Genomic DNA, 25,836 nt, shown 5'->3' with positions numbered 1-25,836 from the left:
TTTTGACCTTGTTTCTACCATTGATCTTTGGACATAAAAGAAGAGGAAGCGTTAATAGTTAATCCCCACCAGGAGCTCAACAAAGAAAAACTCTTACCCTTCTGTTACTTCATATTAAAAAGGGAAGGGAATTAGTATTTATTGTGTTCTTGCCATGGGCCATGCCCTGGACCATGTGCTTTTACCTGGACTACTTCATTTTGTGCTTACCTTGTGAGATAGGGACTTTTGAACCTGTTTTTCAGAGGAGGAAACTTCAGCTTAAACTATTTGGGTCCTTTGCCTGAAATTCCACAGCCAGCAAATGATCGTGGAAGGATTGAAATCTGGTTCTTCCATACATGATAGTGCTGGGCATCCCCAGGTGCTGAATAAGTTTTTGTTTTGTCTCCTTTCTGCTTACCTGCTAACCCAAGCAAGTGTAGGGAAGAGCTGGTGTCCAGAGCCCCCAGCCCCCAGCTCCCCGGAGGGGCCACAGCCCCGCAGTTGTCACAGGTACCCACCTCATAGAATAGTCATCACGTGCACACAAAGCTGTGTTGACAAGTTTCTTTCACACACCTTATGGTCTCAGGGAGCTGAGTGCCCTGATACCTGAAGATGTTGCTGACTCCTCCCCAACCTTCAGCCTACTGAGCAGGTGAAGCAGCCATACCAGGTGATAAGCCTCAGAGGAGCAAAGTCCCCCTCCCCATGACGTGTATGGGTGCAGAACCCCCATTTTTGTGGGAGAGAGCTGGGCATCTGGATGGTGGCCGAGGGTGTTTGTTGGTGGGGGTGGGGTGGGGTAGGGGAATCTCTTGTGACAGCCAACAAAGCAGAGCCTATAGCTGAGATGGTTCTGCCTTCTGGATGGGGATAGGGGATCAAATAACCTATAACCCCTCCTCCTGAAAGGACTTTAGTCTTTGGTGCTGTCAGAGGTACCGAGATAAGCGCTCAGCCAGGCAAGCTTGCAGGAAGGGAGAAAACACTGATCAGCTGCCACTGCCGGGTCAAGACTCACATCATGGAGCCAAGGGCGGCCCAAGTGCAGAGAAGAGAAAGGCTAGGAAGACAGCAGGAGGACCGGCCCTCCAGAGAAGGGGAACCCCGCTCTGGGGGTGCAGAATGTCCAGGTGGCGTTGGAGGTGGGGTTACGCTGGCGAGAGGGGGCTCCTGCTATCTACCTTCAATCCTTCCTGCAGACCCCAGCCTCTGCCTCCTAACTCCCCAGCTGGGGAAATAAGGAGAAACGGGCTATTCAGTGCCTTCCCTTGTCTTTCTGACTCTTTTTCACTCCAGTCGGTGATTAAAGTAGCTTCTTGTTCCCTGGGTACCCTGTTTCCAGTAATGTCATCAGGCTCCCCGGTTGCCAATGATCTGCTCACCCCCTGCAAAAATACCCTCCTTCTGATTACCCCCAGCCCTCTCCCCCTCCCTACCCCGGCCATGGTACTAGACATTGACTGGTTGTGGGGAGGGGAGGCTGTTGAGCACACAGAAAGCGAACTTGCTGGACAGAGAAAGCCTCTGGGTCTGCACTAGACAGCAAAACCCTAACTCCTTTTCCCAGGAAACGCGGAGGTGCACAGAGGCCCAGATTTGGTGCAATGGACCCAGCATATGCAGGTGAGGGATGTCGGAGGTCAAACGGACGGTCCGGGAGTGGAGGGAGCAAGGGGTGAGGACTGGTTTGGTGATAAAGACAATTTGTTCTTGGGTTCAAACCTCTCAGATCAGGGTAGCTGCTGCTGCTGCTGCTAAGTTACTTCAGTCGTGTCCGACTCTGTGCGACCCCATAGACGGCAGCCCACCAGGCTCCCCCGTCCCTGGGATTCTCCAGGCAAGAACACTGGAGTGGGTTGCCATTTCCTTCTCCAATGCATGAAAGTGAAAAGTGAAAGTGAAGTCGTTCAGTCGTGTCCGTCTCTTGGCGACCCCATGGATTGCAGCCTAACAGGCTCCTCCGCCCATGGGATTTTCCAAGCAAGAGTACTGGAGTTGGGTGCCATTGCCTTCTCTGAGATTAGGGGAGAGCTAAGGGTTAAGACGGAGGAGTTTGAAGCACAGGTCATCAGGGGAGGGACCCAAAGTCTGCTGGTAAACAGTCTTCTGTTAGCAGGACTGGAGGTCAGGAGAGGAAAGGCTGGGGTCAGGGAGGAAAGAGTAGGAGCAGAGATGACAAGGTGGTTGGGGGTCAGATCCAGAGACTGAAATCCTCTTTCCTGCATCCTCACGGCTGCCCTGGGAAACCAGAGGGAGTTAAATTGCAGGAAAGGGGGACCTCTGGGCAGGAGCCCTGCTTGTTCTTCTGTCCATCTTGGGCCCTTAGCAGTGTGCCTGGCATGGAGGGAGGCTCGGGAAGTGTTTGGTGAATGGGAGGAAGGCTGACTGGATAAAGGGACTGTGCACCCTGCCCTGCTTTGTCCTGCAGGCTGTAAAGACACAGTTGCTGGAGCAAGCGCAGGGCCAGCTGATGGAGCTGCTGGATCAGGCCATGTGGGAGGCCGTTCAAGCTTACCCACTGCAAGACAGACCAGTGCCCTCCATCCCTCCAGACTCCTTGCGCAAGTAAGAGTCTCAGGAGCCGGGGGCTGGGGAGCGGCTGTGTACCCTCCTCCATCATAAGGACTATGAGCCACAGATGGTATCTCCCGGGCCCTTTTCCAGCATGGATATAACTTTGACTTCAGTCTTCCCTCGTCGCCTCTGTCTTCCTGACATTGACTACTGGGCTTTGCTCTCCATTGGCCATGAGCTTTTCACCTCGTCCTGCCTGCTGGCCCTAACCCTGACCTTCCCCTACTACTGCCCTTGGCTCCCAAGTAGTGACCTCCTGCAAAGCCCTACGCTCTGCTTATAGCCTTCTGCCTTTGGTTCCTAACCCAGAACAACTGTCTCAATTCAGGACCCGGGAGCCGTCCCTGGGGAAACGAAAAGTTTTTATCATCCGCAAGTCCCTGCTTGAGTAAGTCAGGGGTGAAGACAGAGGATGGGGAAAAAAGAAAGAGCTTTGTCTGGGGATCCAGGACACCTCATTTGTCATCCTCAGGCTCTAGGTGGTTTGGGAGAGGATGTGGAGATGGTTTCTAAGGTTCTGTTTCTCCTTTTGCCCTGGGCGTAATCGTGGAAGAAAGGCCACCAGGATGAGAGTTGTCTGGGCTGGAAGGGCTTTGGACAGAAGTCCCAGCCGTACCACAGCCTGTCCCTTCAAGTTCCCAGTCGCTAGGCCCCATCCCCACTGTGTGCAGTGCCTGCGCTGGTCTGCACCACCTCAAGGACTCTCCCACTGACATTCAGGGCCCTGTCCTTCCAGCGAGCTGATGGAGGTGCCGCACTTCCGCACCATCTACCATATGTTTGTCGCCGGCCTGTGTGTCTTCATCATCAGCACCCTGGCCATCGACCTCATTGATGAGGGCAGGTAGGCACCCCTCCCTCTCATAGGCCCGCAGACCAGATCAGAGCACCCGGGCTCCTAGAACTCCACCCACCACTGGGGCCCCACAGAGCAAGTGCATTTGATTATTAGACACACATCAACATTGCTTCCAACCACCTTCCTACCCCCAAAGCCCTCTTAGATTTCCCTGCACAGCCTTGGATGGCCTTTGGTCTGTTTACCCAGGATCAGTCCCCTGGGGACACTAGGCCCCCACTCACATCCTCTGGAACCCTTGTCCTGAGGCAGACATGTGTGTACACGCACTCGTAAGTGTGGTTCCCACCTCACTGCTCTCACACACTCCATTCCAAGACAGTGCTTTCAGTTCAAGCAACCTCCAGTGAGTTCCCGAAGTACCAGCCCTGGGGGCCAGAGGACGGGCCATGCCTCTGTCTGTGAGGCATTCCCAGTCTTGTGGGGAAGACGGATGTATGCACACAAGAGCCCAGGTTTCCCTACAAAACCCCTTCCCTCTCTGGGATGAGCCTTAGGGGACTGTGGACCCTTGGGGGTTTGGATTTGCATGATCCCGCCTCACCCTCCAGATAGCTTGCTGCTGCTAAGTTGCTTCAGTCGTGTCCGACTCTGTGCGACCCCATAGACGGCAGCCCACCAGGCTTCCCCATCCCTGGGATTCTCCAGGCAAGAACACTGAAGTGGTTTGCCATTTCCTTGTCCAATGCATGAAAGTGAAAAGTGAAAGTGAAGTCGCTCAGTCGTGTCCGACTCTTCGCTAGATAGCTTAGGAAGCAGTAAAAGGAAAAGGACCAAAGATTTGCAGGTTCAGCAACAGCACTTCCTTTTGATAAAATTGTTGTCAATCCTTATAATTAAGGATCAACTCTCAGTAAATTTTCAAATATATGCAGAGTGACTCCTCCACCATCCCCTCTATCCCAGATCACTCCCCAGAGGTAACATATTTAACAGTTGTTAAGAGTTTCTCTCCAGGGCATTTTCCATGCCTCCACTTCCAGATGTAAGAACCAAGGGGATGTATTGGAGGGGGGAAGGGAGGGGCTTACATTACTAAGATACTTACTGTACCTTTTGCTTCCTTTTCACTCCCTAAAGACCCACCTTAGAGATCTTTCCATGTTGCTCCATTGATTTTAATGGCTGCAAAGTCTGAAAGTGCCAGCTTTTGATCATTTAGTTCTTTACTAATGGATTTATAAATCGCTTCTAATTTACCATTACAAGCCATGCACCCCTTTTCGGCCACACTGTGTGGCTTACTAGATCTTAGTTCCCCAACCAGGGATTGAAGCCGAGCTACCGCAGTGAAAGCGCGGAGTTCTAACCACTGGATCTCCAGGGATTTCCCGAACTATATACAATATATATATTATATGTATATATATAATTTTACACCGATATATAATGTTGACAATTTTATTTGGTTTTGGCCCTGCTGGGTCTTCTTCGCTGCATCCAGTTGTGGGGAGCAGGGGCTACTCTAGCTTGGTGCAAGGGCTTCTCATTGCGGCGGCTTCTCCCGCTGCAGAGCACGGGCTCAAGGCCCGAGAGCTTCAGTACTTGCAGCAGGTGGGCTCAGTAGTTTGTCTTCCAAGAGCTCTGACTGCAGAGGAAGGGGACAAGGATGGGCCTCACGCTTGTCTACTTTGTCGCCTTCCCCACTCGCAGGCTGATGATGGAGTTCGATCTACTGACCTTCAGCTTCGGACAGCTGCCCTTGGCTCTGGTGACGTGGGTCCCCATGTTCCTGTCCACTCTGCTGGTGCCCTACCAGGCCCTGCGGCTGTGGGAGAGGCCCCAGTCTGGAGGGGCCTGGACCCTGCGGGTGGGCCTGGGCTGCTTGCTGCTAGCTGCCCACACCGTGGTGCTTGGCATCCTCCCAGTCCACGTGGCAGTGGAGTATCAGCTCCCGCCAGCCTCCCGCTGTGTCCTAGTCTTTGAGCAGGTAGGTGGTGGGCAGGACCAATGGTGGGGTGGGGCCCCTGGGAGAGAGGGCACTGGATACTATATTGGTGGGGGCAGAGCTAATTATCAGGGGCAGAGTCCTTTGGAGAGATTTGAGCCAACCAGCAGTCTCCAAACAAATGTAAACAAATGGACACTGCTATGCAAATATAATCATATAATCGAAGGGAGTTGGCCGACTACAGGCTCTGCCCTTTCTGGTACTCCTTTACCCTAGATTCATCCCATCAGCCATCTGTGTTAGGCTATAAGACTGTCCAACAAAAAGATCAAAGTATGGGCTTTGACCATACAAAGTTTACAGTCTGCCCCTCTGCCTGTGTAAACGTGAACACAGAGAGGTTAAGTGATCTGTGCAAAGTCCCACAGCACCTTAACCTCTTTTCTATTCCGCCTCAGGTCAGGCTCCTGATGAAAAGCTACTCCTTCCTGAGAGAGACGGTACCTGGGACACTTTGGGCCAGAGGAGGTGAGGCCTTCAGCGGGCGCTGCTGTGAACTCAGTCTTCTTGGTTGGTTGAATTAAGCCAGCAGGTGCAAGAGCCTCATAAAAGCTCCAACTTTCTAAGCCCATCTTGCCCACAGGGCACACCTCCAGCCGCCAACTGGGCTCTCTGGGCCTTAGTCAATCGGCATTCTCTTAGGTCCCACTTCTGAGAGGCTGCTCTACTGCCCAGGACTTCTGGCTCATCCTAATTTAGACCCAGGGTATGAGAGCCTTATATGAGAAAGTCAAACCAGAAGGAGAAAGAATCGGGTGGTGGGACTTGTGGGTGCCAAATGAAGCTCTGGCCACAGTAGGTCTTGTGCCAGAAAAGGAGGGGGATACCTGGAACAGAAGCAAAAGGAGGCTGTTGAAAGGCAGGTTCAACTCCTGCCCAGCTTCACCTCCTCCCCCTACCTTCAGATCCCCTATCCAGGTGCTGACCCACCCTACACCTCTATCCTCTCCAGCTCTATTCACCAGTCGCGCTGCCCTTCCCTGGCACCCCGCCCACCTGTGTCCTCTCTCCCTTCCCTCTTCACTGACAGCCCCCTCTTACTCCTCCTCAGGTGAGGGGATCCGGGCCCCCAGTTTCTCCAGCTACCTCTATTTCCTCTTCTGCCCCACACTCATCTATAGGGAAACTTACCCCAGGTAAGAGCCTTCACCCCCTTCCCCACATGCCCAGGCCCACCAGGGACCCAGCCCTTCTACTCTCCTCTCCCTGAGGTGTTTAGTCTCAACCCAGACACTGGCCACTTTCTCAGGAAGCACCTCACAGTAAAGATGGGAATAAGGGACAGATATGTTACCCCTTCTTCTTGCCCCAGCCCATGGTGATGCAAGGGTGACTGACTGTCCTGGTTTGCCCACTACTGCCCCAGTTTGCCCAGCATTGCTCCAGTTTTAGCACTGAAATTCCTATGTCCTGGGAAACCCCCCAGTCTGGAGCAAACTTAGTGGGCGCTTAAGCTAAAATTCCACTTGTCATCTTTGTTAAGGAAGATCCAAAGTGTTCTAGATCCCCACCTCCACAGGTAATCCTCCCAGGCCTCAGCAATTGAGGGAGCTGTGGATAGAGGGCCCCGGATGCTATGCCTGCAGGGCAGGAACAAGACAAAATGATGAGAAACATACTGTCTCCATTCCATTGCTGCAACAGGACACCCAACGTCAGGTGGAATTATGTGGCCAAGAACTTTGCCCAGGTCAGCAGACAGAGTCGAAGCGTGGAGTACCTGTGACTCATGGTGGCTGAGGGGGCATTTCTGGGAGCAAAGTAGGGGAGGCCTGGGAAGAGGTCAAAGGGTTGTGCAAAGAGAAGGGAAGGCAGATGCTGGGCCAGAGTCCAGTTCCAGAGGAAGGGGGCAGTTGCCAGTGTCTTCTCTCAAAGTTATGTGTCCTCTGCCCCTCTCCAGGCCCTGGGCTGCGTGCTCTACGCCTGTTTCATCCTGGGCCGCCTCTGTGTTCCTGTCTTTGCCAACATGAGCCAGGAGCCCTTCAGCACCCGTGCCCTGGTACTGTCCATCATGCATGCCACCTTGCCAGGTATCCCCACTGGAGGCAGAGCTGCGGAAGGCTGCACCCTGGAGAAGGCTTAGCAGGGGGCTCCTCTCTCCTCTCACTCTTAGTTTCAACACCTTCTCCCTCTGACATCTGCCCGCTCCTGTGGGTGCTCACTGTCAGAGTCTCACTTCAGACTGGGGCTTCCCTGGTGGCTCAGCGGTAAAGAATCTGCCTGCCAGTGCAGCAGACACAGGTTCGATCCCTGGGTCGAAAAGATCCCCTGGAGAAGGACATAGCAACTTACTCCGGTATTCTTGCCTGGAGAATTCCATGGACAGAGGAGCCTGGCGGACTACAGTCCATGTGGTCGCAAAGAGTTGAACACAACTTAGCGACTAAACAGTGGCAGCACTTCAGATTGCTGTCCTCTCCCCAGCCTCTCCCAACAGGCAGAGGTTTTAACATTCATCTCTGTGTTCCAACATCAGGCATAGGCTTCATAAGCAAATGGACTGAATGAATGAATGCATAAATTAGTGAATGATTAATAAGTGATTGGTAGGTTGCTGGGTGAGGGCTTCCTGGGAGGACCCTGGAGGTTCATGGGGGACCAGGGAGACCAGTCTGACGTGCAGCCCCTTGTCTTCACTCCCCAGGCATTTTTATGCTGCTGCTCATCTTCTTTGCCTTCCTTCACTGTTGGCTCAACGCCTTCGCGGAGATGCTACGATTTGGAGACAGAATGTTCTATCGGGTGGGGCCTGGACCGGGGCCACCTGGGAGCTGGATGCAGGGAGAGCTAGGGAAGGACGTAGGGGAGGATGGTGGCTATGTTGGTTCTCACCTTGATACCAAACCAGGTGCATTGGCCCAATTCTAAGTCAAACACTGAGACACCGAGATTTACAGCAGAGAAACGGTTTCTTCAACAAGTAAGGAGAAGTGAGAACAATCGCAGATTTGCTTCCCCAAAGGCCAAGGGCTTGAGATATTTATAGGATAAAGAAGCAAGGAGACCTTAGGCTCGGGAAAAGTGATTGGAGGTAGAGAAAGGGTGAGGTAATCAGTGTTCTGCACAGGTGTATCTGAGTTACATGCTTCTTCATGGGATGCATGTTAAGAATGGAGACACTTGGCATGATCTGAGGGTGGAGTGTTTGGCTCTCTGATGTCAAAAAGTCATTCATCCAACAGCTTTACAGGCCCAGTTTTAGGGTCAGTGGTCCTAGCCAGTCTTAGCCCACTTGAACTAGACAGGAGCCAACTTGAAGTTCCTGGAAAATGTATGCCTCCTGTTGCTATAGTGACCCATACATCAGAGGTGTTATCTGTACGGGGATGGGTAAGGAGTCAAAAAAAAGAATAAAATAAGGCTTTGTCAGTGAAGGCAGGTTACAGCAGAAGAATTTTTAACAAACTGTTCCCTTACCTGCTATTCTGTAAGACAAGCCCAAGAATTTCTGTTAGTCACCAGTTTCTGTTAACCCCAAGGGGCACGATTTCAACCTCAGCTGTGCTGTCCGTCTCCCACAGTGAGAAATGTGCTCCTCTGGGTATGCTTATAATGTCACCCGTCCACCTCCTGACCAGCCAGGGCTCACTGCTTTTGTGGGGATGGTACTTTGGAATCTTCTCCTGAGAGTAGACAGGGAGGGTAAGGGCCCCAGGGCCTGAGGAGGGAGTTAGGCGGATGCTTGCTGTCTCTCTCCTGCCGGGAGCCAGCCCTTGCAGAGAACACAGCCAGGGAGTGGGGAGCAAGGACGGGCAGCTGGGAGCTGGGCAGAGATGGGGCCCTGATGATCACCTCCTCCCCTGCCCTGACCCCATCCCACCCCACCCCCAGGACTGGTGGAACTCAACATCCTTCTCCAACTACTACCGCACATGGAACGTGGTGGTCCATGACTGGCTGTACAGCTACGTGTATCAAGATGGGCTTTGGGTACGGGCTCAGCTCCCACAGTTAACAGAACCTCTCTGGGACAGCCGCTCTTTCCCTTTCTCTGCACATTCCATTTTTTCTAGACCTAAGGGCCCCTTTGACTTTCACCTCCCTCATTCTACCCAACCCAGTAGGCAGAAAGAAAGTCCTTCTTATGATCTGACTTCCTTCCTTCCTTGTCCTCAACTACACCTCCTCCACAGGGCATGTCTCCCCTCCTTAGCCTTCTAAGGAACATGCATATAGCAATTTTCAGTTACCAAGAATTTTCCCATACTGTATAATCTGAAATGTAAGCCTGAGAAGTAAGTATTATTATATCCCCCTTTTGAAAGTGGCCTCTAAGGCCCAATAGACTAAATATAATGCTTTTAAGAAAGATATGTCAGCCTTTCTGATCCCAAAGCCCGTATTCTTTCCACCATACTGCATACCCTCTGGCTTCCTTAAGGAGGGGTTCTTTGCAGAGAGGGCTTAGGGAGACTCACTGTACCCTCCTCCCCCGACCCCTGCCAGCTCCTTGGTGGCCGGGCCCGAGGCGCGGCCATGCTGGGCGTGTTTCTGGTCTCAGCAGTGGTCCATGAGTACATCTTCTGCTTCGTCCTGGGATTCTTCTACCCCGTCATGCTGTTGCTCTTCCTTGTCTTTGGAGGTGAGCTTGGCCTCTGTATGCCCTTGTAGAGACATCCCGAGGGAAGAGTCTTGGAGATTCCAGACTGATGGGAGAGGCCACGTACCCAAGACCGAAGGGGGTGTGCATGCCTCTTGGGGGAAGGCATAGTGCTGTCTGTGAGAGTTGCAGGGGGGCAGGGGACTTGGAAGCTGGGAAGGAGGTAGCATTGGGAGGCAGCACAGGGGTATCCTGGAGGGGAGTACAGTAAGAAAACACTTCTGGCTGGAGAGGAGTATCTGCGCAGGGCACACATAGAGGGAGACAAAGGGGAGAAAACTGGTGTGGGTTGGGAGGTTCAGTAAGGGAGCCAGGATAGTGAAGTGTATGTAACTGAGGAATCCTGAGGAATGCCTGAGCTCTCCTTGTGTGCCTGGAGTTGGGCTCAAGATCTTCCTGAGTCTTCCTGTTCCAACTCTTTCCTGTGCCCTGAGATAAGAAGGCAGCCAGGAAGATAAATTACAGGTGTCTGGAGCTGAGCTGACCACCCTTCCTCCTGCATCAGGGCCACTGAACTTCACGATGCACGACCGGCGCACGGGCCCAGCGTGGAACGTGCTCATGTGGACCTTGCTCTTCCTGGGCCAGGGCATCCAAGTCAGCCTGTACTGCCAGGAGTGGTATGCACGGCGCCACTGCCCCCTGCCCCAGGTAAGTGGCCATGACCCCCCACCCCGCCCACTCAGCTCCTCACCCAGGAGGACACGCCTCCTCTCCCCAACAGCCAGCCCCCTATTGCTGCCCAGTTCAACAGCCATGGTCGGGGCCAGGGCCCGGTTTGGGGATGATGGGTTCCCGTGTCTTAGATGCATAGGGTAAGCCCTGGAAGGGATCTTATTCATAACTCACTTTTCTCTGGCACAGACAACCTTCTGGGGGCTGGTGACACCTCGATCTTGGTCCTGCCATACCTAAATGCCAGGGTACTGTCACTGCGCAGATGACACCACCAAGTTCTTCTCTGCCTGCAAAGTCTGAGACCAAGGCTTCTCTCTGCATTCTCAGACCGAGCTCTGAGTCAAGGCGGCCTGCCATGCCTGACCCCACCAGGGAACTCCAGGGACTGAGATCTGTGGACCTGTGAGCATAGACTCAGAATGGTGATGACTCTTGAGCCCCCATCCCTGTGGACTGGGCAGAGGGCCCCCTCTCACTCCATGGCTGTTCAGACTGGCAGAGACATGAAGGATCTTACAGATTTGGTGAATGTGGCTTGACTTAAAGCAAGCTGAGGTATCAAGGTCTGAGAAGGATTTGTTTCTTTGTACTCTTTCCAATACAATAATAAACTGTATGTATCACTTTTTATTCATTCATTCACTTGTTAAAGACCCATTTTTTTTGGCCACGCCACACAGCATGTGGGTTCTTAGTTCCCTGACCAGGGATCCAACCCACACTCCTTGCATTGGAAGCACAGAGTCTTAACCACTGGACCACCGAGGAAGTCTCTTGAAGATCCACTTTTAAAAACTTTTTACAATTGAAGTATAAGTTGATTTACAATGTTGTGTTAATTTTTGCTGTACAACAAAGTGATTTCTTTTTATATGTGTGTGTGTGTGTGTGTGTGTGCGCGCCCAAAACTCAAATTATATTCTTTTCCATTGGGGTTTATCCCAGGACATTGAGTATAGTTCTCTGTTGTTTATTCATTCTATATATAATATAGCAGTACCTGTTGTTTATTCATTCTATATATAATAGTTCATATCTCCAACTCCCAGTCCATCCCTCCCCAATCCATCCACCTCCTGGGCAATCACAAGGCTGTTCTCTATGTGATGACCCATTTTTTAAAAAAACTTTTATTTTATACTGGAGTATAGCCTATTGTGATAGTTTCAGGTGGACAACAGAGCAGCTCAGCTATACATGTGCATGTATCCAACTCCCCTCCCATCTAAGGTTGCTGTATGGCATTGAGCAGAGTTCTCTGTAATAGGTCCTTGTTGATTATCCATCTTAAATATAGCATTGTGTACATGGTGCCCAAACCAGTCAATTCTAAAGGAAATCAACCCTGAATATTCATTGGATGGACTGATGCTAAAGCTGAAGCTCCAATACTTTGGTCACCTGATGTGAAGAGCCAACTCACTGGAAAAGACCCTGATGCTGGGAAAAATTGAGGGCAGAAGACGGAGGTAACAGAGGATGAGATGATTGGATGGCATCACCAACTCAATGGACATGAGTTTGAGCAAACTCCAGGAGATAGTGAAGGACAGGGAAGCCTGGAGCGCTGCAGTCCGTGGGGTCAGAAAGAGTCACACATGACTTAGCAACTGAACAACATTTGACGACCCACTTTTGACAGGCGTGATTGAAGAGCGTGCCTGCAAGGCAGGACTTTGTGATGGGAGGGGCTGAGGGGCTGAGTGACATCCTCCCTTATCTTTTCTCTGCCACCCCAATCCGCCCCAAACTCAAGTCACTCCTTCTTCTACCTCTACTCCTTCAGATCACATTTCCACAACCCTTTAATCCTTCTAATCCTGGCAACCTCCAGCACGTTTTCAGAGAGCACATAGCTGGCCTCCTTTCCTTCAGAGGACCCAGGAGAAGAACCTCCTATACAGACCTTAGCCAAATCTTTTAACTTCACGAGCTTCAGCTTCCACAACTATAAAATGGACATTTAGGGAGTTCCTTGGTAGTCTAATGGTTAGGGTTTGATGCTTTCACTGCTGTGATTTTCATTGCATTTGCCTTTGCAATTGTAGTTCAATTTCTGAACTTTCTATTGTGTTCCGTTTATTTATTTGGTCTTTCTTTATACCAGCACCACACTTTCATGATTACTGTAGCTTCATAATGTCTTGAAAACAGGTGGTGTGAGTCATTCAACCTTCTTCTTTTTCAGTCATTTTGCCTATTTGAAGTCCTTTGAATTTTCGTTATAAACTTTAGAATCGGCTTGTAAGTTTCTTTCAAAAAAAGAAAGAAAAGTCTGCTGGGATTTTGATTAGAATTACACATTATAGCTGTAGACCAATTTGGATAAAATTGACATTTAACAAAACTAAGTTTTCCCATCCATTGATACACTGTATCTCTCCATTTATTGAGGTCTTCTCTAGTTTATGGCAGTAACATTTTGTAGTTTTTAGTGCACAGGATTTGCACATTTTGTAAGAATCTCCCCTAAGTATTTCATGTTTTAATGATATTTTTAATTACAGTTTCTGATTGTTAATTGCTGGTACAGTGAAGTCAGCTCTTTTTCCGGCTGCCCTGGGTCTTCATTGCGGAGGATGGGCTTTCTCTAGTCGCAGTGAGCAGGGGTGCTCTCTCGTGGTGCACGGGCTTCCCTTCTGTGGAGCAGAGGCTCTGGGGCACACAGGCTCAGTAGTCATGGCACAGGGCCTCAGTTGCCCCCCCACCCAGCTGTGGGAATCTAAACTCCCCGACTAGAGATCAAATCTGTGTCCCCTGCCTTGGCAGGTGGACTCTTAACCGGTGCACCACCAGGGAAGTCCCAGTCAACTGACTTTTGTGTATTATCCTTGCATCTTTAAACCTTGTTGAATGTACTAATTATTTTTAGGAGTTGCTTACTTTTGAAGACTCCAGAGGATTTTCTACAGAGATGGTCATGTCATCAGCAAATAAAGATAATTGTATTCCTTCCTTTCCAGTGTTAATGCCTTGTATTTCTTTTTCTCGCCTTATTGCACTACCTAGACCCTCCAGCGTTGGAGAGAAGTAATCATAGTAGACATCTTTGCCTTGATCTCAGGGACAAGCATTCAGATTTTCACATTAATGTTAGCTGTAGGTTTTTCATGCATGCCCTTTATGAAGTTTAGAAAGTTTCTTTCTGTTTCTAGTTTGCTAAAAATTTTTCTTTCTTTTTTTCTTACCAGAAATGGATGTTTAGGAAATTCCCTGGCAGTCCAGTAGTTAGGACTCAGTGCTTTCACTGCTGTGGCCTCGGGTTCAATCCCTCCTGGTCAGGGAACCAGGATTCTGCAAGCCATGTATCATGGCCAAAATATAAAATAAAAATAAATGGATGCTTAATTTTGTCAAATGCTTTTTCTGCATCTACTGAGATGATTATATATTTTTTCCTTTTTTAAACTTTCAGTATGTAAATTACATTGAGTTAACATTCTGGAATAAATCCTACATAGTGATGTCACATTTTAAAATGTATCATTTGTTTCTATTTACTAAATTTTAAAAATAATTCTGCATCTCTGTTCTCAGAGGCTCAATTCAGTTCAGTTCAGTCGCTCAGTTCAGTTCAGTCGCTCAGTCGTGTCCAACTCTTTGCAACCCCATGAATCGAAGCACGCCAGGCCTCCCTGTCCATCACCAACTCCCGGAGTTCACTCAGACTCACGTCCATTGAGTCAGTGATGCCATCCAGCCATCTCATCCTCTGTCGTCCCCTTCTCCTCCTGCCCCCAATCCCTTCCAGCATCAGAGTCTTTTCCAATGAGTCAACTCTTCGCAGGAGGTGGCCAAAGTACTGGAGTTTCAGCTTTAGCATCATTCCTTCCAAAGAACACCCAGGACTGATCTCCTTTAGGATGGACTGGTTGGATCTCCTTGCAGTCCAAGGGACTCTCAAGAGTCTTCTCCAACACCACAGTTCAAAAGCATCAATTCTTCAGCACTCAGCTTTCTTCATAGTCCAACTCTCACATCCATACATGACCACTGGAAAAACCATAGCCTTGACTAGATGGACCTTTGTTGGCAAAGTAATGTCTCTGCTTTCGAATATGCTGTCTAGGTTGGTCATAACTTTCCTTCCAAGGAGTAAGCGTCTTTTAATTTCATGGCTGCAGTCACCATCTGCAGTGATTTTGGAGCCCAGAAAAATAAAGTCTGACACTGTTTCCACTGTTTCCCCATCTATTTCCCATGAAGTGATGGGACCGGATGCCATGATCTTTGTTTTCTGAATGTTGAGCTTTAAGCCAACTTGTTCACTCTCCACTTTCACTTTCATCAAGAGGCTTTTGAGTTCCTCTTCACTTTCTGCCATAAAGGTAGTGTCATCTGCATATCTGAGGTTATTGACATTTCTCCTGGCAATCTTGATTCCAGCTTGTGTTTCTTCCAGTCCAGCGTTTCTCATGATATACTCTGCATATAAGTTAAATAAGCAGGGTGACAATATACAGCCTTGACGTACTCCTTTTCCTATTTGGAACCAGTCTGTTGTTCCATGTCCAGTTCTAACTGTTGCTTCCTGACCTGCATACAGATTTCTCAAGAGGCAGGTCAGGTGGTCTGGTATTCCCATCTCTTTCAGAATTTTCCACAGTTTATTGTGATCCACACAGTCAAAGGCTTTGGCATATTCAATAAAGCAGAAATAGATGTTTTACTGGAACTCTCTTGCTTTTTCCATGATCCAGCGGATGTTGGCAATTTGATCTCTGGTTCCTCTGCCTTTTCGAAAACCAGCTTGAACATCTGGAAGTTCATGGTTCACGTATTGCTGAAGCCTGGCTTGGAGAATTTGGAGCATTACTTTACTAGCGTGTGAGATGAGTGCAATTGTGAGGTATTTTGAGCACTCTTTGGCATTGCCTTTCTTTGGGATTGGAATGAAAACTGACTTTTTCCAGTCCTGTGGCCACTGCTGAGTCCTCCAAATCTGCTGGCATATTGAGTGCACCACTTTCACAGCATCATCTTTCAGGATTTGAAATAGCTCAGCTGGAATTCCATCACCTCCACTAGCTTTATTCATAGCTATTGATCTGTAATTTTCTTGTAACTCCTTTATTTTGATTTTAGTGCAATTCTGGCCTCAGAATTAGTTGGGAAATACTCCCTTCACTGATTTTCTGAGTTTGTGTAGAAGTGCCATTTAAAAAAATTAAATGTATGGTAGAGTTCAGCAGTAAAGTCACCTGAGACCAGAGTTTTCTTTGGAAAAAGGTTTTCAAAGTTCAAGTTCTTAAATATACTTAGGGTTTTTCAGGCTACCTATTTCCTCTTACCTGAGCTCTAGTAGTTTGTGACTTCCAAGGAAATTGTCCATTTCATCTGTATTGTCAAATTTATGGGCAAGATTCAGGACTTTCCTGGTGGTGCAGTGGTTAAGAATCTGCCATGCAATTTAGAGGACACCGGTTTGATCCTCGGTCAGGAAACAAGGATCCCAGGTGCTGTAGGGCAACTAAGCCAGTACGCAGAAACTGCTGGGCCTGGGTGCTGCAAGCCCGCCCACCACAGCTAGAGAGCCTGTGGGCCAGAAGGGCGGCCCCCAGTGCTGCGACTGAGACCTGATGCAGCCAAATACATAAGGATCTTTTTTTAATTTATGAGCAAAATTTTATTTATAATATTCCTTCATTCTTTTCCATGTCTGTAACATTTGTGGTTACGTCCATTCTCGCGTTTATTGTCTTTTTTTTTTTTTTGGCCATGCCAAGGGGCATGCAGGCATGCGGGATCTCTCCACCAGGGATCGAACCGATGCCCCCTGCATTGGGAGCATGGAGCCTTAACCACTGGACCACCAGGGAAGTTCTTTCATTTCTGATATTGGTAATTGGGTGTTCTCTCTTTTTTTTTTCCTTGATAATGTATGACTTCGGTTTATCAATTTTATTCATCTTCACACAAAAAAACATTTTTTGGGTGCATTGAGTTTCTCTATTGTTTTTCTGTTTCCAACTTCACTGATTTCTGCTATGATCTTTTTAACTCCCTTGTTTCTTACTTTGGGCTTAATTTTCTCTCCTTTCCAATATTTTAAGGCAAAAGCTGAGGTCTTCAAAATCTTTTCTTCTTTATAATATAGGTGTTTGGTGTGTAAATTTGTCTCCAAGCAGTGCTTTACGTGCCTCCCAAAAATCTGGATATGTTTCATTCAGTTCAAAATATTAATGCTTCATATTTTCACTTTTCATCTTTGGTCTGTGGGTGGTTTTGAAGTATGTGCCTTCATTTCCTAATATTTAGGGGACTTTCCAGATATCTGCTTTATTTTTTAAAAATATATCTTAATGTTTATTTATTTTGGCTGTGCTGGTCTTTGTTGCTGCATGCAGGCTGTCTAGCTGTGGCGCAAGGGCTTCTCTTTGCACCGGCTTCTCTTGTTGCAGGGCACAGGCTCTAGGGTGTGCAGGCTTCAGCAGTCGTGCCACATGGGCTCAGGAGCTCTGGTGTACGGGCTTAGTCATTCCGTGGCATGTGGGATCTTCCTGGACCAGGGATCAAACCCATTTCCCCCACACTGCAAGGCAGATTCTTAACCACTGTACCACCAGGGGAGTCCCTCTGTTTTATATTTCGAATTTAAATCATTTTTTATCAGAGAACATGCTTTGTTTGATCGGCATTGTTTTAAACTTACTGATGCTAGTAAACTAATGCTCAAAATTCTCCAAGCCAGGCTTCAGCAATACGTGAACCGTGAACTTCCCGATGTTCAAGCTGGTTTTCGAAAAGGCAGAGGAACCAGAGATCAAATTGCCAACATCCGCTGGATCATGGAAAAAGCAAGAGAGTTCCAGAAAAACATCTATTTCTGCTTTATTGACTATGCCAAAGCTTTTGACTGTGTGGATCACAATAAACTGTGGAAAATTCTGAAAGAGATGGGAATACCAGACCACCTGATCTGCCTCTTGAGAAATCTGTATGCAGGTCAGGAAGCAACAGTTAGAACTGGACATGGAACAACAGACTGGTTCCAAATAGGAAAAGGAGTACGTCAAGGCTGTATATTGTCACCCTGCTTATTTAACTTATATGCAGAGTACATCATGAGAAACGCTGGACTGGAAGAAACACAAGCTGGAATCAAGATTGCCAGGAGAAATGCCAATAACCTCAGATATGCAGATGACACCACCCTTATGAGAGAAAGTGAAGAAGAACTAAAAAGCCTCTTGATGAAAGTGAAAGTGGAGAGTGAAAAAGTTGGCTTAAAGCTCAACATTCAGAAAACGAAGATCATGGCATCTGGTCCCATCACTTCATGGGAAATAGATGGGGAAACAGTGGAAACAGTGTCAGACTTTATTTTTCTGGGCTCCAAAATCACTGCAGATGGTGACTGCAGCCATGAAATTAAAAGACGCTTACTCATTGGAAGGAAAGTTATGACCAACCTAGATAGCATATTGAAAAGCAGAGACATTACTTTGCCAACAAAGGTCCGTCTAGTCAAGGCTATGGTTTTTCCTATGGTCATGTATGGATGTGAGAGTTGGACTGTGAAGAAGGCTGAGCGCCGAAGAATTGATACTTTTGAACTGTGGTGTTGGAGAAGATTCTTGAGAGTCCCTTGGACTGCAAGGAGATCCAACCAGTCCATTCTGAAGATCAGCCCTGGGATTTCTTTGGAAGGAATGATGCTAAAGCTGAAACTGCAGTACTTTGGCCACCTCACGCAAAGAGTTGACTCATTGGAAAAGACTCTGATGCTGGGAGGGATTAGGAGCAGGAGGAGAAGGGGACGACAGAGGATGAGATGGCTGGATGGCATCACTGACTCAATGGACGTGAGTCTGAGTGAACTCCGGGAGTTTGTGATGGACAGGAAGGCCTGGCGTGCTGCAATTCATGGGGTCGCAAAGAGTTGGACACGACTGAGCGACTGAACTGAACTGAACTGAGACTTGTTTTACTGTCCAGAATGTGGTCTATCTTGTAAATGTCTAGTGGGCACTTGGAAACAATATGTTGTTGGGTGGAGTATCTATAAATATCAATTAGGTCAAATTATTTATTGGTATTGTTCAATTTTCTATGTCCTTACTGACTTTTCAAATGTTCTATCAATTACTGAAAGAGAGATAATAATTGTGGATTTTTATATTTGGTTTTAGTTTCACATATTTTTGAAGCTCTTTTAAAAGTAGTTTTTAAATTGTTACACAATTTTTAAAGGTTAGTTTCCATTTACAGTTACTAGAAAACATTGGCTGTATTCCTCACGTTGTACAATCCATCCTTGAGCATACCTTACACCCGAGAGTCTGTGCCTCCCGCTCCCCCACCCCTAGCCTGACCTTCCACCTTCACTGGTAACTGCTATTAACTGTTGCGTCTGTGAGTCTGAGAAGCTCTTTTTGAAATTGCATAAACATTAGGTTACGCCCTTTTAAGGAACTGACCTCTTTATCATTATAAAACAGCCGTTTTTGTCCCTTGTGAAATACTTGGCTTTGAAATCTATCTCATCTCATATTATTATAATCACACGCCTGTCTTCCAGTTAGCGTTAGCACGCTGTATCTTCCATCATTCTGTTTTTTTCATCATTCTACTTTTAATGTATTTGTTTCTTTAAAACGGGTTTCTTGTGAGTAGAATATAGTTGGGCTTGCTTTTTTAATCACATGTAATAATATTTGCCTTTAAATTGCAATGCTTAAACCATTTACACTCATTTTATTATTATCTACTTATTTATGGTTGCACTGGGTCTTCGCTGCTGCCTGTGGGCTTTCTGCAGTTGCGGTGCGCAGGCCTCTCACTGCCGTGGTTTCTCTTGCTGCAGAGCACAGGCTCTGGTGAGCAGGAGCTTAGTCGTTGTGGCATACAGGCTTTACTTGCTTCATGGCATGTGGAATCTTCCCAGACTGGGCACTGAACCTATGGTCCCTGCATTGGCAGGCTAATTCCTACCTACTGTACCCTCAGGGAAGTCCTTAAACAATTTACACTTAATATGATTATTGATGTGGTTTAAATCTACCATCTTTCTATTGTTTTCCATCTGTCCCATCTGTTCTTTGCTCCCTTTTGCCTCTTCTCTGTGTTCTTCTGAATTAATTATGATTCCACAAGTGGAATGAATGGCACATTTGATTTCATCTCTTTTTTCTTTTTTTGGCTACACTGGCCTCATTCAGGGTCTTCATTCTTCTACCAGTAATCGAACCTGCACCCCCTGCATTGCAAGCATGAAGTTCTGGCCACTGGACCACCAGGGAAGTCCCAGATTTTATTCTATTTTATTGTTCTTCAATCTTTCTATGCTTTTGCTGTTTTGAGCAAGTCGTTATTCATTGTATTTCCTCTCCTTCCTTGCTAATTTGAAAGTTCTATTAATACTATACTTCTCCATTCCTTTGATAGTAATCTTCCTTTCCAGCATTGATAATCAAATATGTATTTCTTTACCATTATTTGAAAATATACCAATTATTTCTTTCATGAATGTGTTTTATTTCCTGTCACTTTCACTTCAATAAAAGAGACTTTTAGAATTCTTTTACTTACCTCTTTCACTCTGCTTCTGATTCCTAGGTTTTGCTGAAATAGTATATTTATGGTTCTAGATATAATTAGATGCCTATCAATCTCTATAAACATTTAACAGTATAATATTTTACCAGATTTGTTCTTTCTCCTTTTCATCTTCCCTTGTCTTTACTTCTCTGTTCTCTAACCAAAATTTTCTTGAGTATTTTCCCCAGGTGAGAAATGGAATTGATATACCCTCGGAATCCTTTATATCTCCATGTACCTTTCTTTTGCACTAACAGTTGAACGCTTCCTCAGCTGGGTATGAGATTCCGGGGTAGCCATCCTTTTCTCTCAATATATGTGCAACTGTTAGATTTCAGCGCTGCAGATGAAGAGTTCTGTGTCAATCTGATTCTTTTTGCTTTGTAGATAACTTGTTCTTTCTGTCTAGATACTTGAAAATGTCTTTCTTTAATCTTGGAATTCAGGAGTTCCAAGCATAGATGTCTCCCTTCTCTTTTTGTATCTTCCTGTGTGCCCTTTCAGTCGCAAGGCAGAACTTTCTTCGGGTCAGCAAAATATCCTATTTTTAAATTATTGCCTCTCCTTCTTTTATGCCTGTTTTTTTTTTTTTTGGAACTAATATATTTGAATGTTAGGATTACTGAGTCTATTCTCCAAGTCTCATATTTTCCTCATTATTTCCATTTCTTTGTATTACTGCTCTGTGCTTTGAAATATTTTTCCACTTGTTCTGCCAAGCCACTAATCGGAGTCCCGGCGGTGAACAGACTTCTTTCTTTCAATAAATATGCTGATTCTTGTTGTTGTTGTTGAAAATAATAGTTTTAGTTTCAGAAAGTAAATTTTTAGTACACTCCTTGAATCTTTTTAGCTGCTCCTAAAGTTTCCTTGAGTTGTCACAGACCTCTTCAGTGGTTCCTGCGCTGTCTGGTGGGCAAGACTGGCTGTAATGATCTCATTCCTGTAGGGCCAAGGCCTTCTGAGTCATGCGCTTACAATATGCCCACCGTCCTGACCTCTGCCCCAGGGCTCTCCAGAGCTGCTCTCCAGGCTCCTGTGTGGTGAAAATGAGGAAACTCCTCACCTGTCTCCACACCAGGCCTTCCCCAGACTAATGCCAAGTCCAAGCCTACGCTTGCATACTCTGCCCACTGGCCCCAGCAGCAATTTGGCTAAAGAGAGAAAAGTGTTCAGAGATGGGAGTAAAAAATTCCCTTAGAACAGTGGTTCTCAAATTCGAGCATGCATTAGAATCATCTCCAGGGCTTGTAAATATGGATGGTTGAATCTTATCCCAGGAACTTCTGATTCATGTGGTCTGGGGTGGTGTTTAAGAATTTGCATTACTAACCAGTTCCCAGAGAACGCTATTGCTGCTGATCCAGGAACCACAATGTGAAAACCACTGTGTTAGAATATAACAATCCAAGTCCTCCTCCTTCATCTTCTTCAAAATGATACTGTTTTGGGGGGCACGGAAAGTAATCCAGTTCCAGGGAGGTATCATCGCCTCATCTTACATTGGGTTCTCCCATTTGTTCTTAATACCGACACTTGTACACAGCTGGGCTCTATCCAGGCCACCTCCTCCACCAAGGTTACAAGTAAATTTAGTTAATTTCTGCTAACAGTTCCTTCCATCATACTTATGTACCGTATTTTATATGTCTCTTGGACATTTGAAGTGAAATGAAGTCGCTCAGTCGTGTCCTACTCTTTGTGACCCCATGGACTGTAGCCTACCAGGCTCCTCCATCCATAGGATTTTCCAGGCAAGAGTACTGGAGTGGGCTGTCATTTCCTTCTCCAGGGGATCTTCCCAATCCAGGGATCAAACCCGGGTCTCCCGCACTGCAGACAGATGCTTTACTGTCTGAGCCACCAGGGAAGCCCTCCTTGGACACTTAGTAGCGGACATTTACTTTGGAATGTGGATCATTTTAAAGTCTTTATTAAATTTGTTACAATATTGTTTCTGCTCTATGATTTGGTTTTCCAGCTGCAAGGCACATGGGATCTTAGCTCCCCGAGCAGGGATCAAACCTACAACCCTTGCAGTGGAAGGCAAAGTCAACCACTGGGCCACCAGGGAAGTCCCTGCAGTGACATTTAGTATGGGCCTGAGGAGACTGGGGTTCTCTTTCGGATTTCCTAGGAACTGGTTCTTAAGACATATTTAATTTTACTAAATTTACTAAGAGCAGCCAGAAGTTCTCCAGGATAGCTAGACTTGGAGTCATTTACATGTTTACCATCAATGCATGAGATTTTCTCACATATTAAGAGCAGGAGATATTTAACTTAACTTTGTATATAAATAGCCAGTTGTTCCATTTGTTGAAGAAGACTAATTTCTCCACTGTATTGCCTTTGTAACTTTGTCAAAAACCAACTCATCCTATATGTATGGATCTATTTCTGGACTCTGATTTCTGTCCCATTGATCTATTATTATGCTAATACCACACTGTCTTTCTGGCTTTCTCTAGTTGCAGCCAGCAGGGGTTACTCTCTAGTTGCAGCGGCTCCTCTTGTTGCAGAACGCGAGCTCTAGGCACGCAGGCTTCAGTAGGTGTGGCACATGGGCTCACTAGTTGCGGTGCACAGGCTTAGCTGCTCCGAAGCATGTGGGATCTTCCTGGATCAAACCCATGTCCTCTGCATTGGCCGGCAGATTCTTAACCACGGGGCCACCAGGCAAGTCCCCCCACATGAATTTTTGAATCAACTGTTAATTTCCACAAAAATTATGCTAGGATTTTGATTGAGATTACACTGACTTTCTAGATCAGTTTGAGGAGAACTGATACCTCAGCAATACTGTCTTTCAATCCATAAACATGGTATGCCTCTCCATTTAATCTTGCTTCATTTCTCTTAGCAATGTTTCTAGTTTTCAGTGTACAGAATTTCCACATCTTTTGTCAGAGTTGTCCCTAAGTATTTCATTTTTGGTGATATTGTAAATGATAATCTTTTCATTTCAACTTCCAATAGTCTGTTGCTAGTATATAGAAAATTAATTTCTGAATTTTATATCTTGTGCCTTGTAATCTTTCTAAACTAGGTCTGCTAATACTAGCATTTTGCAGCTTCATCAGAATGTTCTACATAGATGATTCTATCACCTGAAAATAAAGACAATTTTTCTTTTTCCTTTCCAATTGCTATGTCCTCTATTTTTCTCACCTAATCGCCTGGGTAGAACCTCTAGCACAACTTTAAATAGAATGAGTGAATGTGGACATCTTTGCCTTGCCCCTGATTTAGAGAAAGGATATGTGTAGATGAGGTTTTCATCATCTTTATTCAAATATAATTTACATACCATTTACTTTATCTACTTTAAAAGGGTAGAAATGAATAATTTTAGTACATTCACAGATTTGTGCACCATCACCAGAATTCATTCATTTTAGTACATTTTCATCACTGTCTCAAAAAATCTTGTACCCATTCCCTTTTTGGGCAGTTGTTTTCTAACAACTGGACTCTAACAAAGTGGATTCAGGTTATAATCCCACCAGAAGTGTAGGAGGCTCCAGTTTCTCCACATCCTCACCAACACTTGCTATTTCTCTTTTTAATTACAGCCGTCTTAGTGGGTATGAAGTGTTATCTTGCTCCCTGATAACTGATGATGTTGAGCATTTCGTCACGAGCTTATTAGCCATTTATGTATCTTCTTTGGAGAAATGTCTGTTCAGATCCCTTTTTTTTTTTTGGCTGCACCATGGCTTAGTTGCAGCAAGCAGAATCTTCAGTCTTGGTTGTGGCACGAAGGATCTTCAGTCGCAGCATGTGGGATCTAGTTCTCTGACCAGGGATCTAACCCAGGCTCTTTGCATTGGGAACGCAAAGTCTTAGCCACTGGACCACTAGGGAAGTCCCAATTCTTGCCCATTTTTAAAGTGAGTTATTTGTCTTTTATTACTGAGTTGTAAGATTTTTTCGTCTACTCTAGACGGAAGTCCCTCTCAGATATATGACTGCAAATGTCTTCTTCCATTCTTTAGGCTGTCTTTTCACCTCCTTGATGCACAAACTTTGAAGTACGAAATTTTTAAATTTTTGCTAAGAAAAAGAAAAAGTATCTATTTTTTCTTTGGTTGCTTGTGCTTTGGTGTCATACGTAAGAAGTCTTTTCCTACCCCAAGCTCACAAAGATTTACTCCTCTATTTTCTTCCCAGAGTTTCATAGTTTTAGCTCTTACATTTCGTAGCTCAGGTGGTAAAGAATCCGCCCTAAATGCAGGAAACCTCGGTTTGATTTCTAGGTGGGGAAGATCCCCCGGAGAAGGGATAGGCTACCCACTCCAGTATTCTTTGGCTTCTGTGGTGGCTCAGACAGTAAAAGAATCTGCCTGCAATGTGGGAGACGTGGGTTCGATCCCAGGACTGGGAAGATGTCCTGGAGGAGGGCACGGCTCCAGTATTCTTGCCTGGAGAATCCCCAGGGACGGAGGAGCCTGGCGGGCTACAGTCTATGGGGTCACAAAAAGTCAAACACAACTAAGCACGGCACAGCTCTTACATTTAGTCCTATGATCTGAGTTAACTTTTGTGTATAATGTGACAAAGGGGTTAAACTCTGCACATGGATATCCAGTTGTCCCAGCATCATTTATTGAAAAAGACTATTCTTTCCCCTAATGAATTGTCTTGGCATCGTCATTGAAAATCAATTAAGTGCAAATGTGAGGGTTTATTTCTAGAGTCTCAGTCTATTCCACTGACCTGCATGTCTATCCTGTAGCCCGCACTGTCTTGATTACTGGAGCTTTGTAGTAATCAAAGCTTCCATTGTAATTGAAGTTCCGTTCAGGACATGGCCCTGTCTCAGCACTAATGTGTGACAGTATGTAGCAGAAGGGAACAGCACCACACACCTCCAGTTGACAGTAAAAACACTTAAACCTCTGAGCCAACTTTAAAATGTATATGGTAATAAGAAAGAGCTAAAAATAACATGCTACAAACTAAGGAAATGTGCAAGCTCATTATGTTGGCACCAGAGAACTTGCTAAAAATGTACTTCAGGAAATTTTCAAAACTAGGCCATCAGACTACCGGATTTTTCTAACAGGCGGAAACTGGATCTCAAGAACTAAAACAGTATCAGCATAGAAAAGAAAGCACAGAACTATTGCATTGGGGGGATAAAATTAAAGAGATGGTGGCTTATACAAACAAATGATATTCCTCTTTAGAACTAAATACATCCTCTGCTTAAGAGACACTTTCATGACCTTGTTAAGAATCTGAACTTTGCCTAGCCACAGCTGCCTTATTTGTAAAATAAAGGTTTTAAAAATCTACCTACAGACCGAAGTTGTACCAGACAAGTTCCTGTGCTGGCCTCTCAACTCTAAGATGGAAAATTATATGACACTTGGAATGCTAATGCTAAACCAGGGTCTATAAGAGAAATGCCACTTTATAAAAAACCCAATCAGCAAGGTTCTTCACTTAACATTAAAAAAAAAAAAAAAAACCCTCTCTAAAAAAAGAGATGAATCATGGTGAGATGCGGGGAATGGGAGGGAGGCTCAAGAGAGAGGGGATATATGTATACATATAGCTGATTCACATTGTTGTACAGCAAAACTAACACAACATTGTAAAGCAATTATACTCTAATTTTTGAAAAATTTTTTTAAAGAT

The 25,836-nt window shown here is 46.1% G+C and overlaps 1 protein-coding gene across 4 annotated transcripts; it reads left to right on the top strand.

Moving 5' to 3' along the window:
• The first annotated feature begins 877 nt into the window (after window positions 1–877).
• On the top strand, window positions 878–11,275 carry SOAT2 (sterol O-acyltransferase 2). 4 transcript variants are annotated; one of them, XM_086403816.1, is made up of 15 exons: window positions 878–1,118; window positions 1,556–1,611; window positions 2,417–2,553; window positions 2,891–2,950; window positions 3,299–3,406; window positions 5,075–5,351; window positions 5,771–5,840; window positions 6,424–6,508; window positions 7,017–7,062; window positions 7,273–7,402; window positions 8,017–8,114; window positions 9,204–9,302; window positions 9,819–9,954; window positions 10,478–10,623; window positions 10,837–11,275. In XM_086403816.1, the coding sequence occupies exons 1-15, from the start codon at window positions 1,010–1,012 to the stop codon at window positions 10,885–10,887; spliced, it is 1,608 nt and encodes a 535-aa protein (XP_086259942.1). In that variant the 5' UTR covers window positions 878–1,009; the 3' UTR covers window positions 10,888–11,275. The 4 variants fall into 4 exon arrangements, with proteins under 4 accessions (XP_086259942.1, XP_086259941.1, XP_086259939.1 ...); XM_086403815.1 differs by having other exon boundaries at window positions 878–1,130; XM_086403813.1 differs by lacking the exons at window positions 9,204–9,302; window positions 9,819–9,954; window positions 10,478–10,623; window positions 10,837–11,275 and having other exon boundaries at window positions 8,017–8,378.
• The last annotated feature ends 14,561 nt before the right edge of the window (window positions 11,276–25,836 follow it).

This window comes from Bos grunniens, chromosome 5, assembly GCF_055505025.1.
Source record: "Bos grunniens cultivar Pamir isolate PY7600 chromosome 5, Bosgru_T2T1.0, whole genome shotgun sequence".
Lineage (NCBI taxonomy): Eukaryota > Metazoa > Chordata > Mammalia > Artiodactyla > Bovidae > Bos > Bos grunniens.
Note: the sequence above shows the minus strand (reverse complement) of the source record. Positions and strands in the feature narration are given on the sequence as shown.